Below are 17,068 nucleotides of genomic sequence, written 5' to 3'. Positions count from 1 at the left end.
ATAAAAAAAACATTTTTATTAACCTCATTGTCTGTATTAAGTTGTTTTTATTAAGCCATTTGCTTGGAAGCTGGTCAGCCACACCACCTCTGATATGTACCTAAATAACGCACTTTTATGCACCCCCTAATTACTAAATCATAGCATTTACATTTTTCACACGTGGCGAGACAAAAATCGTTTGGTTTAAGGCATGTCCGCGTAAAAGCAAGCTTAAGTACTGCTTCTCACCATATTTTACTTTTTAAGTGTTCCAGTGTGGCTAGCCTGTAGCATGGGTCTACCTCTGATTTTTACATAGTTGCTGCTTTTTGTTCTCATTATCACGAACATCTTCTCGGCATAAGCCATTCAGGTGGTAGGTTTCAAGCGCAGGCCATTCATTTGAACGCCTTCATACGCGTATGAAACCTTGTACAAATTCCTCTAATCCAATGTCGTCATTCTACTTTCTTTCCATCCCCCTACCTAAAAGCCCATGAAATAAATCATCTTTAGTACAAACCTGTGACTTGCTACTGTGCAACAAGATTTTTTAACCTAAGACACTTTTACAATGAGGCCGAAGAAAACCACTTCATATGGCCCTTGTAGAATATTTACGAGCTTCTATTTCTCTTTCTTTTAGAGACTTCGAAGAAGGATACTAAGGGCGATACCCAACGCTTTGTTTCAGTTTATTCGCCTATAGTTGCAGTGGAGTTGGTAAATGTATAAATTGGAGTATGACCTACTGGTTTACATCATTTTGGCAAAAGTAGAATTAATCATTAGAAAATCCTTACTGCACATGTGTGCAGGTTTTCCATAAGTTGGCAAATAGTAGAAATACATTTAAGCGATATACTCCAAATTTATCAATATATTTCAGATTTATCTACCAGGGCCCAGGCTGCCCTTTTCTGCCCGATGTGTATCTGACGTTTACTGAACTTTTTCTATAGACGGGAAAGATCATTTTGTTTAAAAAATGTTTCTTTGAAAGTTGTTTTGTACAAATATTAATAAAGCTAAAACCTTTATCTTACGTACGACCTACCATATTTTTTCGGACTCTCATTTCAGGGAACTTCCTCCTTGCATCGTCATTTCAATCATCTCCATTACGAACTAATTTGTTTTCTCTATACGATTCGCAGTCAAAACTACAAGGTTCAAGACTGGAGTTTTGGAGAGAGAGAGAGAGAGAGAGAGAGAGAGAGAGAGAGAGAGAAAATACATTTGTTATAATTGGCGGCAATGAGCATCTGCCGTAACTAGTACACACAAACTATGTGTATTCCAGCCGATCACACACAGCATTTATGCATAGACACACAATACACATGTCTGGTATTAGCACGAGCGAATCGGACTTATCATACTGCTTTCCTCGATCATGGTATAGCTGATAGGTCACAGGGAAGGATTTATGCGAAAAGGGATTGTAAGGAGTAAATACCCTCAACGCTGGTCTCTTCCACTGCACGAAAGGCAACCGCACTGTTTCCTGTACAAGGGAGCCACTCCTCACAAGCAACCAAGAGTTCCCACCAATGCCCTTGCTGATTGGTATGTCAAAGTTGTAGCGGACAGACTTTCGAACGCCGTTCGCTACTACTATGTAATAGCTTCACCACGACCTTGCGTCAGGGGTGCTGTCCGTTGTTTACGCCCATGTCAACAATAAATTTCTAGGGTATAATTTCTTTGTGTATATAGGTGGAGGTGGACTCTGCGTGAGAAAGGAACGAGACTTCTCTCAACGCATGATAGAGATAATCGCTTATGTTATTGGTGGCTATCTGTCGTTTACAATCTGTCAAGCGTCTGCATGTTTCAGCCCACGGTGTAATACTGTTTCCTGCCTTGTGTCGCGAGTATCGGGAACAATGCTAGACTTCCAATGTATTCCTAGTTGCCAAAAATGGTGGCACAACTAACTCTACGAATTTTTCTAGTACGTATTTTTAATAAATTGATCATCTCTACAATAACACTTCTGCCATCAGTAAGATGCACCAGTCGACCGGTTTCTTCTTTGTGATGAGTGACCGAACGTCATTAACATTCCCTGACGACAGCTCGGTGAGCGGCTGTCAGCAAGCGAGAGCTTCGTTCATGTTTCACTGACTTAACGGCCATAAATCGTCTTGGCATATACGGGGCGTTCGTATTTTTATTAATACTACCGTCGCTGTTCTCGTACATGATAGAAGACGTATTTAATAACAGTCTATGATACCTTATGGTGAAGTAATTATGCTAAAGCATTGGCTGCATTACTTGACCCATAGACATGTTACTTAGTAGCATATTAATAATGTTCTTCGAGCATGGATTATTTGCTCGTTCTAAATGAAGCGCATAGTCAAATAGTCGCGAGTACAGATAGTAAACGAATGATAAAAATTACCTGAAGACAGAACCTTCGAAGTGAGGTTAGCGACTGACTCCATACGTTGTTCTCACGGTCATGCCGTAGCTGGACGTCAAAGCGGACGTTTCAAATTCAACAAACGAGAAAAATACACAGTTACTTGGTAAGTTGCAGGTTTATTCAGCAGTTCTATAATAACGTCTAAGTTGAAAATCTAAGACTGCAAAGCTTTTTACCTGCGAACACGGCCGTTATCACTGGTGCTGCAATCGTTAGCCATGAGATCACTCTCTGCGGCCGGAAGTAAAAATAAAATTGCCTAACAGACGTTTAATTTGGTCGCTAACCTTAAATTAGAATGTTATTAAATGAAACTGCATTTATATGCGTAATATCACATGTTATTTTTTGTTTGTATGGTACTAAACATTAGTTAGAAATATACGAATCACGTAAATATGCGTTTATTTCTAACTAATGTGTAGTATCATACAACGGTGTAGGAACAAGGTCTCCTATACTACTACTACTACTACGCACGAACCTAGGACATCGTCTTTCGCGCCATGCAACGTATTACATAAAAAAGTGTCGTGAGGGCTCATGGTGACAAAATCGCGCTATGTAATCGCACGGCTTTCGAAAACTAATTACATTAAAATAACGTAAGGGCACGAGGTAGGTTCATGTTTTTATTACGACGTGTCACATTTTTATCGAGATTTTATCGATATCAATGCATAGGAAAATTGTTACGAGCTAATCGATAATAAGGTGAATGATATCTAGCGATATACAAACGTATCTTGATTTTATAAGATATGTATCTTTACTATTTTCGCCTACAACACCTACAACAAACGATATTGATGCTTTCGGCACTGGTACAAGTCATCCGATTCAGATGTTCTGCCTTGACGCAGGAATTAACTTGCTCAAAAGATAAGATACGCTTTTTGTAGAGTGTGAATGTTATGACCAATTTCAGTGTTACCAATTCCCCGACGGTCTGAACGTTCGTACCTTTAGCTTAGCAGTAATACGGCTGGGCTATAGATCCCATTCACTAAGACCTTCACAGACTCAAAAAGTCACAATATTTTTGTCAAATCAAACGACTAAATGAACGCTTCACAGCCCTTTGCCTTTCCAGTTTCATAGAGCCTAATAAAGCAAGTTCTTATTTTTTGCAATTAGAAGCACAAGGCAGAAAAGGTGCAGATTTATCTTTTTTTTGTGCTTTCATTCATGACGCCATTCGATTTTCATCGATTTTAGCCGGTGAACGCCTGCTGCTTCGCGACAGTAAAAGCAGCAAACATGAAGTACACTGAACTTCGAAATATCGTGTTCGTCAAAAAAGAAACTCAGTTCGATGGTGCAGAATAAAGCAAATCTCCTTCGCGGATTTATCCTTTCCATTTCCTTTTTGGGTGGGAAAAGCAAGAGTGCAGCTTATGTGCTTCAGTGTAAAGTTTTCATTGCTCAATATCAGTTGCAAGCACGAGTTAATCATCAACATTGTAGTCGCCATTATGAGATGGATCGCGCTAATCAAAGTGGCATAAACACACCCCATTATCGCCACTGCCATTATCTCCTGAGACAGCCAAAGCGGCAGCATTCCTTGCTGGTCTCTATCCAGGCCTCATTACCCTATAGATTCTTTAACGTTTTTCACTCGCATGCCCCGTTTTGACTATGTATTAAAAAGAGACAACTCTTTCTAGGGTTGAGGACATCTAAAGGAGAGGCAGTTGAAGGGCTGGGGATACGTAAGCATGCCTTATTTGGTCGTCCCGTGATCTCGTTGAAATAGGCATTTTCAGCATAGATAATTTTGCTCTAAGCGGTATTTATAGTATTGTTTAGATCCAATCGCATAAGAAAATTTCTTCATTAAGTAATTCGTATTAGCTATTGGGCAGCGTTATTATTATACAGATTAAAGGATTAACTTCAAACTTTGTAGGACCCTATATCATACACTCAAATGCCGCAAAAAGGCTATTTTCGGCAAGCTGTTATTGATGTAAAACAGATCTTCGTTTATGTTTTATGTTACATTTGTACAAGAATGAGTTTTGCACATAATTGCAAATTGTTGTTTCTCACTGATATTGCCATGATCGGCCTCTTGTTCTTCTTGACGAAATGTGCTTGTTCAATACCACATAGTACTTTCAGTAGTTAGTTGCCGGGTTAATCAATGCGTTACTCTGAGTGTTTGAATAGAACAGACGATAGCAGTAAGGATGTACTATTTGCCTATGTAAATTAATTGTTTAAGCGTTTAACATGTTTTTGGCGCCTTTCACCTGTTTTTCTCTATCGACTCCTTTTCTCTCAAGTTCTCTAAGTAGCGGCGTCCCGCCATACAAAAATACTATGCCCCTGCCTGCGGTGAGTGGACTGACAAGCGCGAGGTGGCTCATTGTCATCGCCAGTCAAGCTTCGATAAACGGCCCAATTATCTAGAAGGAATTATAGACCCTAAGCATATCCAGATCATCAAAACGCCCACCTGATGGATGCGCAGGAAACCAGAATTAGTGAACCCCCAGATTTTTACAAGAAGGCTCACTTTAGGCATGTTGGATACTAACATAGCTCCAGTTTTCTGTATATGCTCACCTAGATTATTGAAAACACTAAGGAGCTTTTCAGCTTGGGGCCGCCGAGTCTCCACATGTCAGAGGAATATGAAGTGCTTTCGAACGGCTGACTGGCACCTTTCAGTTAGCTTTGCGGAAAATCGAGAGGCTTAGGGTTAACAGTTCTTACAGAGGGCCAGGCAGACCCATGCAACCTGGTACTACCGGCCAACGTACTGTCAGAACTTAGAAGACCTCCACTATCGGGAGCATCTTCCGCATAATGGGTAACAATATCAAACCAGACGAGGCCGAGATTAAGATAAACTCAATTACAAAGACCAGGGATAGCGACCTCGCCATAAAGGTTTATAGAACCAAATCTATGTGTGCGTTGTGGAGGGTCATGCAGCCAACTTCATGATACCTCCTGTTTTCAGGAAGGCGATCCTAGATTGTAAGCGAGCTACCAACGAGGAACCCGTTGAAGGTAAGGCTCAAGAAAAAAAAGCACAAGCTACTGTTCACAAGAAGCAGCAATACAAAAAGAGGAAATGGGTCTCATCTAACGCTGAAGAATACATTACGCAAGACTTCAGTCACACCGTGATAGTCCACGACGCGTCTGAAATACCCATTCCGTCCAATGGATCACCTCAAGTTGATCCAGGCTAGCTGTAATCAACGCTATCCACGCTATGCTAGAGGAAATTACGAGCAGGTGAGAGACGAATGAGACGTTTAGTTAGCAAGCGTAACACAGCATTGATAAGCAGCAGAACTGACCGGGAGCGTCTGTATCATTGCAGATTGGTTTCTGTAGATCTAACTATTGCTACGCAATGAAAGAATGGTGAACCTGATTTTTGAATGGCGAGTACGTATCACTGAGGGAAACTTCAATAATCACTATACTACAGAATACTTGTTATCAAAAGAAGCATGGCACCTCCCGCTGCCTTTCGACCCCGGTTCAAAATTTAAAACAAGAAGGACAGAAAGAAAGTTTTACATGGTTCTCGCACAGAATGGTCTCCTAGAGGCCGCGGGAAAATTCTGAGAAGGGCAAATAAAGGTATGCAAAATTATCAGCGCTTGAGCTGTGTAATCTAGGTGGGTAAAGCCGGTACGCTAAAGGTGTGGGCTGACTCTCTTCAAGGAATTCCCTGAAAATGTCGCAGCAACGGCTATCAAGGGCTTCCGAAAAGGCCAGCTCAAAAATGATCGAGATCGTACTAATATTAAAAAAAAAAACAGATTTCAGGCCTAGTCAGCTCGTTCGCCAAAGTCTTAAAGGCAACTAGAGAGAACGGACTAAAAATGTAATAACTTCAACAAAGAACGGATTCCGTAAACACAGACAAGGGTTCATCTCAATACACCACGCAATTGGTGAAGCACATTTCTTTACGTAGCTCGACATTGAGGATACAGAAGGTGTTCCTGGCCATCTTCCCGAATGTCTGTAAAGTTTTTGACAGTCTTTCATGGATGGTAGCTTCTTGACATCATAACCAGAAAATGAGTACCGCTTTATTTAATTTGAATGGTATGTAACCATTTTTAGCACTGGGCGGTCCAGACGTTTTGCGATGTCTGGGATGAGGTAACGCATTCGAATTCCATGCTTGGTTGTAAGAATTGCGGCCCGTTCTGCCTGCAGGCTCCAATTGTTCCTTATTTTTCCTTTTTTACCTTTGTTTCTACGGGCCATGTTCCCAAAGTCTCCATCTTCCTTTCACCTTCAGATTTGACGGTGGTGTTCCAGCCAGGACCTACTTATACAGAATTGGCGAGGGTTTTTGCAATCAGCACGTCGAAGACTCAGCCGTTCAGCCTTGCTGGTTTGCTTTAACCTAGAGGTGGCTAGAATTACAGCGAGAACAAAAGTTTTAAGACAATGGCTGCGAGAAAATGAGCCACGTGTAAGAAATATTTTTAAGGCTCCGCGAAATCAGCTTGCCTACTTGATGGAATTTATCTACACGACGATAGGTGAATAGCAGCTGAGCGTAACGATAGCTAACGAGATTCAAAAAGAAAGGGAATAGTTTCTTCGACTAAGAAGGATTATATCTCTGCAGAAAGAAATCAACGCAGGACATGCGTACTTATGTAAATGGCGCTGATTTATTGTTGGGTTTACGAAAGACCCGGAGGAACATCCTTCGTGTGAGATGCAGCGCGTTTGGTAAGGCAAGAAACCCGATGGGTGACTCCAGTCGGTCGCCGCGGTAAGTTTCTGTCACTCCCTTTCACCAGCCCGTTGTACTGTTAAATGAAGATCCAGGTTGGCGGAGTGAAATATGGGCGAAAAATTGAAAAGTAATCAATAGAGGTATCTGCTGGACTAAGTCCAACCATTGAGACTGAGCCCCAGATTCGGCCCACATGAAATAGGCTCTGCGCTACTGATAATTGATCGTACATAATAACTTTACTAGGCTACTGATTAAAAAGTTATTTGTTAACAACCATGGCCATGTTCATCGGATAGGTATTATCTACAAGTATTTTATATCTGATTAGCTTACAGGCATACTTGTCGGAGTACTAGCCGTAACAACAAGGGATGGCTGCTATGTGGTATTTTCGCTTCTCGGATTATTATCGCACGATGAATAAACAGAAAAAAAAAACGATTCTACAGAACAGCAGTCTTCTGTTCATATACACTAACGAGCGAGTCCCGGCTGCTTTAAAAGACCGCTCCCACTCAAAAGTGCAGCGTCAGATAAAGTGTGGTCCGCCGCATTTCGTATTGGCAATGAATCCACAATGTGCTCAGCAGAATGAGATTTCAACGAACAGTTCGCTGTTGCTAGTGCTATTACCATCGCATATTGGCATACCATGTAGCCATTGTGGGGGTTTGTAAAAGTTTACGTCAATGCTTGCTTTTCAATAGAATCTGCTTTAAATTGCCTTGTATTGCCATAACGATAGGATCCTTGCTCGATCATGCAAGTCAGTATAGATGTCCTGATTTTCTAAGGGCCAGCCCAGATATAGTTCATTTGCGTTAGGAGCGAAATTACCACTTGGAGTAGCATAGTTCGATGTGCGACCAACTTCTAAAAAAGGCGGTGGGTTAGGCTGTTTTTTTGCCTTCGATTGTAACCCAAAATGCAGGGTCGATCGTTTACACGAACAAGCCTAAAATAAGCCACAAGTGACTTTTCCCAAACCACCGCTGAGTGCTAACCCTTGTACTGAGAAGATTATTTTGCAACTTTTGATTTGTAGCCGCCAACCGTGGTTAACTGATAGTTAAAGGCTAGTTGTATTGAATACATGATGAACTAGCGTAAGTAATAAATAGAGTGAATTTCAACGAGATGCTGTTTCTCCTTTGTATTCCGTCAAGCGAAAATACAATATTTTGCAATGCTTTTTCCTACCCGCCGTCTGGAGTTTAATTATGATATATCTCAATTATCGCAAAGATAAAAAACCAAAACAATCAAACATTTTGAGGGACGCTTCTGGTCTGCAAAAAGTCGTTTTGCATTGATGATAAGTAGGATATTGGAGCTAAGAGTTAACTGTTTGAACTTGTGGTTTAGCAAACGGATGCCTGGTCAATTCAATATACAATTTTCCCACATAGAAGGAAAATGAAGATATTTACGACAGGTAATTTTAATTTTATTATAATTCTTAAATTAATATACAAATATCATAAAAAAGCCAGCGTAAAGGTGATTTATGGTTAACGCGCGTATTGATGATAGTCTGTTTATTGTTGAATCGCTAGTGATATATTTACACATAAGTATACAGATTTGCAGCTTGCGACATTAGTTTTGTTGACTTCCTTGACAATTCTAACGTTTATATCTAGCAGGCGCATTTAAAGCAGCATCGATTATACGATAGTAATAATGGTGAAACTGCTCATGAAGACATTGCTGAGTTCGTTTCATTAAAATGTATTCCCGTGACGATAATTTTCCAATTTCCCCGGAGACTCTGCCGCCCTAAGTTTTATCCTTATTGGCCTTTTTCCGCTTAAACTCTTGGAGTAATGAAGTTCGCCCATAGATCAGTAGTAAAATGGCACACCCCGTAAGAGTTGTCGCAAGTACTGCATGGCCCCACATCAATACCATAGGGTAACTGTCAATGAAGGGCCCAATTAGCAGACCTGGTATCGTCATTCCTGCACACACACAAATAAATATTACACTCATATGATTGTGCGTCAAAACTATATATTGAATACCCCAAACGGTCGCATTTCCAAAAAACGGTCCCAATCCAAATGACACCATGATCGTGCCCAGCCATACTACAAGCACTGATTCTTTAATATAGAATAGCATTCCTAATGTGGCTATCATCAAAATGAAATGGAAGACAGCTATTAACTTTCCGGGACTGAATTTTAATGTGAGCAGCGTTGCGAAGAGTCGACCGATCGTGAAGCTCGTCCAGAATGCGGATGCTAAGTAAGCAGCAGATGATTTAGACAAGCGTAAATTCTCCTGGCATACTGCAAACGTTGGCAGATACGCAGAAAATGTGACCTCGTCTATGATACCGAGAAACAGGTAAATGGATAATAAAGTAATGATTGTGTATTTTGACTTTTGCGGCAGATCTTCATTGCTTTTTGGAGAGTCTACGCCGGGCTTTGGATCGGTCCTGTCGAATGTGTACAAGACGATAATGGAAATGGCCGCTGCAAGCAATGTTCCGCCCATAATACCGTAAGCGAAATAGATGCGTGAGGCACTTCTTATCCCTTTTTCTAAATTCAGAGCCGTCGCTGCAGTCGTGTCTAATAGTACGGTGTCTGACGCACTATGTAATGTTCCTGATCTGCAATGAAATTCATATTTGTAAAGATAAATATTAAGCATCTAGCCCGAGAGGCTATTGAATTGGGGCACTTTTTCATTCAGCTCAAAGATAACGTATTGGGAAATAGGAAAAAGGGAAAATCTAAGATGAACTGGAGCTGTTTAACCTAGCGCGACGGAAGTATTACTAACGAGTGATTTATGTTTTGGATGCTGGAGCTTAGGAACGGTTCACAGATGAATGGCGCAACAATTCCGCCTAAACCAAATACAAGATTGTAGAGCTGCAGCTGAAAGCCAGCCTTATGCCTCCAAATAACTTGTATCCACACGTGCATCCCTGACAATCAAACCGAAAAGAGCATCGCATGCCTGGGTTAAATATAATTTCTGACTGGTGTCTGACCAGTCGTCTTAACTGACAGTAAAGCATGCAAAAGGCAATCATGAAATTTCATACGACAAAAAATGGTGGCCTTCTATTTTCTTGCGTGGCTTTACTAATGTCATTATGGTAATGTTTGCTTACCTACGTCAGCAGTCGATAAAATAGATCCGAGTATAAAGGAAACGATATGCAACATTATCACGTTCGGTAACAATGGGACGAGAACCGCTAATAGTCCACTCAGTAGGGCGCATACGGCCAGAACTAGTTGGATATTGCATAAACGGTACATCAAACCACCTGGAAACAAGCAGATTTGTGCTTTAGCAGATATGTATATTTGGGAATGAATATTGTTGCTCTCAGGTTGGATCCATGATTTGAGCATGGTCAAGCAATGTCTATAGATGACCAGATTAGGTTAAACTTTTAGGCGTTTTTACAAATAAAGTCGAAACACACTTGGCGTGTAAATAGATTGATCTGAGGATGCCTAGGTAAGAACGATGCAGATATTTGCTGAACTACTAGTGGAATGGAAAAATAGTGTAAGCAGAAGATACATTAGGTCTAAGGCTAAGGGGGAAGACCACATGATCAAGAGCGAGGAGAGGAAGAACTAATGAACCGAAGGAAGAAAAGGGGATAGGACGAGCTTAAAGCGACAAGAATGAGCAAGAGGAAGCTTATCAAGCATAGCAAAAGAAATAAATCGAACGAACGAACGAAGAGCTTATAGAAATCCGAACATGAGGGCTTCTGCACCGCATCGTCACAAATAAGCTAAAAAAAGGTTCACCAGACTACCACCTAACGCTATAAGGAAGATGATCGGATTCCTGTTTATAACGTAAACGGCTAGAGAGAAGGACTGCATACAAGTCAATAACGAAGTCACTTCAGACGGAACGATGGAAGAGGTAGAGGACGTCTGAGAAGGACTAGGAAAGGCACCAGAACCTAATGATGGCCATCCGGGCGCTGTCAAGCTCTGGGGTTTGAAGTTAAGGACTAGCAAACAGGTTTCTGAGAAAAGAGAAGTTTCTTACAGTCTGGGAGAAAAACAGAATTGGTTCTGACGTTTAAACCGGGTGGTTTATCCTACAGACAGATATGGCTGCCGAACACATTTAACGTAATAAGGAAGGTTCCTCTGGAAATACTACGAGAAAAGGATTCAGCAAAATCATGGGTTGTCAGACTTCCACTATGATTTTACAAGCACAAGACCCATGAATGCAGCTATAAGAAGGGTGCTCAATTAGGATGCTGGCGAGTTACTACCAATATCCCACAAGGCTCAGTTGTTAGATCGATACTAGAATCTGGGCTATGATGAAGTGTCGCAGTTGCTGACGAAAAAATCGGACCAGGTGGCATATGCTGATGATTTAACGCTGGTTGTCGCCGCATGTAACGAGGACCTTCTGGCAATGGACGACGGAGCATTACCTGCAAGCTGCTCCGTAGACGCAACGTTTTTTTAACGGATTGGAAGAAAATTAAGAAGAAGAAGAAGCTCACTCTTAACTTAGGAGCCGTACATATTTCTACAGGAAGAAAGGGGCAATCTGTAAGTATCATTAAGGACATGACGCTCATTAGCTCAACGCATGTTGAACATACGGCAGCGAAATACCGTCAGCTAAGCGTTAAACTTGCGAAAATTTTACCGATAATTGGAGAGAATAAAGAACACGCCAGAGGAGCTACAGTAGCAGAATATACGGTACTCTATGCCTGCCCCGAAAAGGCGGGTAGGCTTTTAGCACTAAAAAAGAACCGACGTGCCCCGCTATCGGCCCAAGGAGCAACCACGATCCGAGTAGCTATGGCTTATAAAACGATCGCGACTGCAACGATATTGATAATTGCAAGAACGATACCATGAAGTCACCTTGTGGATGAACAAGCGACAAAAGCAGTGGATGAATAATTCGATCTTACAATGGCAAAATATCTACTCTAAACAAATGAAGCAGGTTTTGGATCAGCTGGATTCCCGATTCATATACGGTCTAAAACACTTGCCCCAGAATTAACGTAATGGTCTGTTAACCCTTTTAAGGAGGTGTCGTACTACGTCACCTAGGCTTTCTCCGGACATGAACAATTTTAAGCGTACAGGGCACGGATTACAAAAATTGCTGCTAACATCTGTATTCTATGCACTTTAGGGTATACAGATCATGTAGCGCACACGATCAAGAAGTGCACCGGGCCTTAAGGACGACCCGAAACGATGCCAGACACATGAAACCATTGCAACTGGATACCAAACGCATTCTAAGGCAAACGATGAATGAGTGGAATGGAACACCTTTCACATAAAGGGTATCATCTAACGAAAAGAAAACTTCGAGAGGCAAAGGAGGAGTAACAAAACAAACCAAGCAATCAGGTCAACGATTGCTTTGAGCAAACCTGAGGAAGAGTTCATAAATTCTCTAATATCACTTCATAAAAGAAGCCATACGTTGAAAAAATGCTAACGCGGTATGTCTATTTTTTAGGGTAGAAAAACGTTTTATCAAATCAGGATTGCAAGCTCGAGTTATAAGCTTGTATAGCAATTTGAATCCCCACACAACATACGTAACTGTGTTCTCCTGATATCTTAAAAAAAATTTAAAGAAATGCGCCGTAGAGTACACTCTTCGTAACAATTCGATTTGGTGCATACTATCTTCAGTATTATAGAAATTAGGCCACCGAAAGACGGTTCCTAACCAGAACTGAGAGTCGCCAGGTTTTTCTTGGTGTAACCAGGCTCACTAGGCCATATATAGATAGTTTATAATATACTTGACACCTATCAAACTGTCCATTTTAATCTCAATTCTTACATTCGTTTAATCGAAATTATTGTGTAGTTTAAATTGCAAGATCAAAAGAAACAATGCTGTCTCGCGATTAGAGATAGACAAAACTTACTAATCAGCGCACCAAATAAGGCACCAGCCGATTTGGTGGTGAGTGTAAAGGATATGGCATGAACACTTGTGTGGAAGACTTCTGCCAAATCCAGTAGGGTTGCTCCATATGAAGAATCCATCATCCCCTAAAAGCGATTAATCGTCTGTTGTTTAGCTTAATTCCAACAGCGCTAACACCAACCATTCTAATTAAAGCTAAGTTGAACCTCTTTTAGGTAAATACAAGGTAAATTTATTTCAAATATATGACAACAGATTTGCTACCAGTTCGATTTGCTTTATACCTAAGTGACAAAACCGGAACCTGTTGAAATTACGTATTTGTACACTATATTTCTATGACACCATTCATCTGTGATGTCGAATTTGAAGACTAGTTCAGATTAGGTACATTTATCTAAAAATATGCCCAACTTTTACTTCGCCTATAATTTTCTTCATCGATTAGACCATAGGTTAGACCATATCATAGTACATTGTTAGCACTTTTACCATACAAGCGACGATAGTATTCATGTTGATTGTCTGGAGAATTTTAATCACTTGGGATGAAAGCTGCATTTTGGTTGGGCTTGATTGATCACTAAAATTTTCTTCTGTTGGTGTCCACTTTTATCTGGAATTCCGCAAAAGCACACAAAAATTCTCGCAGTCAACTATGTACTGGCATACCACTGCATTTGTATTTAGTTTTCACTATTTGAACGGCAAGTAAAATTAATGTCATGTGGTCGTGGTATTATTTCGATAGCTTTTATTGACTATTATTCTCCATAATAATAATAATAATTTCAAATAAAAATAAAAAAAAAACCGTAGATACTCATCTTCGATAGACTGTCACCACGGCTATCCTGGGCAAGAACAAATTCAAATTTTTCTACTAAATTCACCCTTGTATGGTTAACTCCGCAATCTGCCACATGTTAGTTATTGCCACTTTTAGAACAAGAGCCGAGTACGCCTGAGAATACCTTGGTAGAACATTACTATTTTTTTTTTTACCTGAGTCTGCGCTTGGCAATGCCTTACTGTTGTCTCTGAGGTCTCCTCAACGAAAACTGAAGGACACACGCTGACCTCGTAGTCAAGCAAGCTCCACAGGTGCGCAGTTTTCACACGCCACGTTCTGTTTCCTCCGTCGCGCTCTTATGACACACTCTTAAGTCATGTCACGTCCTAATACTGGCGATACCCGGTGAGATTTTACAACGGTTTATACTCTAACTACTCTCCTTTGTCTAGATGCCACTCAATAACGCATGACATCGCAAATCATACTAGCTGGCGGCTTTGTTCATAGAGATTACTGTTACGTGTATAATTACTTGATAACGTCGCTCACCGCTTCTGTCATAACGTCTGCAAATGAAAATCATTACCCATGGATACTTGGCTGATGCAAGGTCAGTCACTGATTTTTTAAGGCTTTATAGTGAGTCAACATTTATTCGAGAGCAACAGCTCAGGTAGGAACTTTTTCAATAGGTATTCAGTAAATCCAATGGCTGTTTCAGTTTGACAAATACTATATTGAATTCATGAAGGAGACGGATTTGCCGTTACGGACGTAGACGTGCGTAGCCAGTCGATGCATAGAGGTACCTCTTTTGATGACTAGAATCAACTCTTCAACGCCGCTGACGTCCTTTCCTGCACCGTTTAATCTCTGTGAAGTATTCCTCAGATTCATTCGTTTACAGCGCTATATTTTGCAAGCTTTAGTACTACGTTTGCCTTCATTGATTAAACACAGAATATATCCCTCGCAGCATCTTCTCGTTAGTCGCACTATGGCCATCCACTAACCGTCGGCGAAAAGTCTAGTTAAAATTGTAAACATAATTCTGCCTATGTGGACATAAACTAGTATTACGCTCGTATTATATAGCGTTAGAATCTAATACTGAACAGCCGAAATAATTGCCTATTCAAAGAATTTTACCCCAACATATCTCGATCCGCTACGGTAAGAGATAGACCGTAGATTATAAAATAACGACCGTTTATTTCGACTTTTTCGATAGATCACGTCGCTTTTGGTGGGGTTTGCCTCAGGCTTTAGATCGTTTTGGTTGAATCCACACAAGATGAGGAAGTCAATGGCAGCTGCGACGGATACTACGCCCATAGTGCCGTCAGCGCGTGGATGCGTGAATTATTATCGTTATAACAGCTTTTTCTAAATTTGGAGCTGTTGCTGCAACTGCCCTCGATAGTGCTATAGCTGAAACATTATGCAATATTCTTTTTGGCCTACAATATAATTCGTGTTCGTCACTTGACGAGTTAATTGACGAATACGAATTATATTAATTAGTTAATTAAAAATTCGGTAATTACTAGGGATTTAGATCAATGAGCGACTACGGCAGGTTACTTCGTACCGATTTCAAAAGTATGAATGATTTCAAGTAAGTTGGAGATGTTGAACGTAATGTTTTCGATGCAACACTAACGGCCGGTTGGTGCCCAGGACAGCAGAGCTTAGAAAGGGCACAAAATTTCGCCTAAACCGAAGACAAAGGCGTAGAGCTCCACCTAAGGACCTATTTGATGCTGCTGAATACTCAACAAGTCAAACTCACGTTCATTATAACATCGCAAGCTTTCCTTAAATCTGATTTCGGATTTGGTGTACTAACGCTTAATTGAATGGAAGCAAAAAAAGACAATTACAAAATGCGTCCTGTTAGGTCTGTGGGGCAAGAGGTTGTTTAGCTACGGAAATATCTATTTAACTATTTCCGAAATCGATAAAATACTTCTAAGAAAATATATGCAGCGTCAACGCGCTGAATAATAGCGGCACGGGAACCATGAACAATCCACGCAATAGGACATCTGTTGCAAAAACTAGCTGGCTATCGAATAAACAGTACACCAAACCACCCGTAAGTAAGCAGATTGTGTTCTAGTACATATACGTAGATGAACACTGATATCGATGCTATTAGGTCTGTGAATTTTGATAGGTCACTGGATTCAACTTGGTTCGATGTCCTTTTTATCGTTTAACAGAAAAAAGTGTGTTATTAAAATACAGGTCCTGTACCGAAACTGGCTTGTGTGTTAGGAAAAGGAAAGCCTTTGAAATGGCTGGATTGCTTTTCGGTACTAGTGGAGCCATTAGAACGCATATACGTTATTTACAATGTACATAACCCATCAAACTGTCTGTTATAGCTTCCATGACAGAGTTGGTAACGCAGCTTGGCTGTTTATGATAAACAAAACGTACCGATTAGCGCCCTAAGTGTGGATCTAGCGGTAAGTAAGAAAGGTACGCCTCAACAGACGCCCGCCAAAGCCGTTAGGAAGATGCTTATCGTTTCCTAAAGTAAAAAAAATTCATTTCATATGTCAGGTTTTCTAGCTCAAGCTTATACTCATAATTCAAAGCCGTTTACATATGGTATATTGATTTTTTTTTTTTTTTATAAAAACTACATTGCTTTATATTTACTACTGGTTACTGTACACGTTTTGTTGAATCGAAGGTGTTAATTAGGTTTTAATAAACTTAAAGCTTGCTTCGGTTACCTTTAATAACTTCGCTTTGCAATCGAAAACGAAAGATGTCGACTTTGGTATAACTATGGAATGGATCCGAAACCTGTTTGGCTAGACGTTATAGTACTTTTTTTTTACAGCTTTACTCACTCACACTGGCTAGCGTAATTAAAAGTGAATCCAAATAGGACAATTTCAGCTAAAATTCTGCCCTATCGTTAGCCCGTCCTTAATTTTCTCGACGAAATAGACTAGGTCGTATTAGACTATATTGTCAATACTTAGGTTGCTTCTATTGGACGACAGTATTTATGTTGGTGGTCTGGACGGTTCAAACTACTTGAGCAGTTAACAATTGCTGGCATAGCACCTGCGTCACTTACATTTGCTTATATTACTAGCCCAGTAACTTTCGGGGCAGGAAAATACCACTGTTTGATAGATGACATGCGGCATCCTCAATGTTCTTCGTA

General features: G+C 40.5%; 1 protein-coding gene across 4 annotated transcripts; it reads right to left on the bottom strand.

Annotated features, from left to right (window-relative positions):
- Positions 1–8,585: 8,585 nt before the first annotated feature.
- On the bottom strand, positions 8,586–14,352 carry LOC111246875 (sodium-dependent glucose transporter 1A-like). 4 transcript variants are annotated; one of them, XM_022797209.2, is made up of 6 exons: positions 14,088–14,352; positions 13,575–13,698; positions 13,081–13,207; positions 10,288–10,446; positions 9,951–10,098; positions 8,586–9,777 (listed from the first exon to the last, which is right to left on the bottom strand). In XM_022797209.2, exons 2-6 carry the CDS (start codon positions 13,641–13,643, stop codon positions 8,934–8,936), a joined length of 1,347 nt encoding a protein of 448 aa, XP_022652944.1. In that variant the 5' UTR covers positions 13,644–13,698; positions 14,088–14,352; the 3' UTR covers positions 8,586–8,933. The 4 variants fall into 4 exon arrangements, with proteins under 4 accessions (XP_022652944.1, XP_022652946.1, XP_086838447.1 ...); XM_022797211.2 differs by having other exon boundaries at positions 14,115–14,352; XM_022797214.2 differs by lacking the exon at positions 9,951–10,098 and having other exon boundaries at positions 9,602–9,777.
- Positions 14,353–17,068: the final 2,716 nt, after the last annotated feature.

The sequence above is a fragment of the Varroa destructor genome, unplaced genomic scaffold (genome assembly GCF_002443255.2).
Source record: "Varroa destructor unplaced genomic scaffold, Vdes_3.0 BEIS01000003.1, whole genome shotgun sequence".
NCBI classification, from domain to species: Eukaryota; Metazoa; Arthropoda; class Arachnida; order Mesostigmata; family Varroidae; genus Varroa; species Varroa destructor.
Note: the sequence above shows the minus strand (reverse complement) of the source record. Positions and strands in the feature narration are given on the sequence as shown.

What these genes read in the sequence shown, in the direction of transcription:
- LOC111246875 (XM_022797209.2), bottom strand. Translation starts at nt 13,643, where the DNA reads ATGCAGCTTTCATCCCAAGTGATTAAAATTCTCCAGACAATCAACATG. An exon ending in ATACTATCGTCGCTTGTATG is followed by an intron (nt 13,208 to 13,574) that starts GTAAAAGTGCTA and finishes AATCGCTTTTAG; the next exon opens with GGGATGATGGATTCTTCATA. An exon ending in CTTATTTGGTGCGCTGATTA is followed by an intron (nt 10,447 to 13,080) that starts GTAAGTTTTGTC and finishes GCTTGTTTCCAG; the next exon opens with GTGGTTTGATGTACCGTTTA.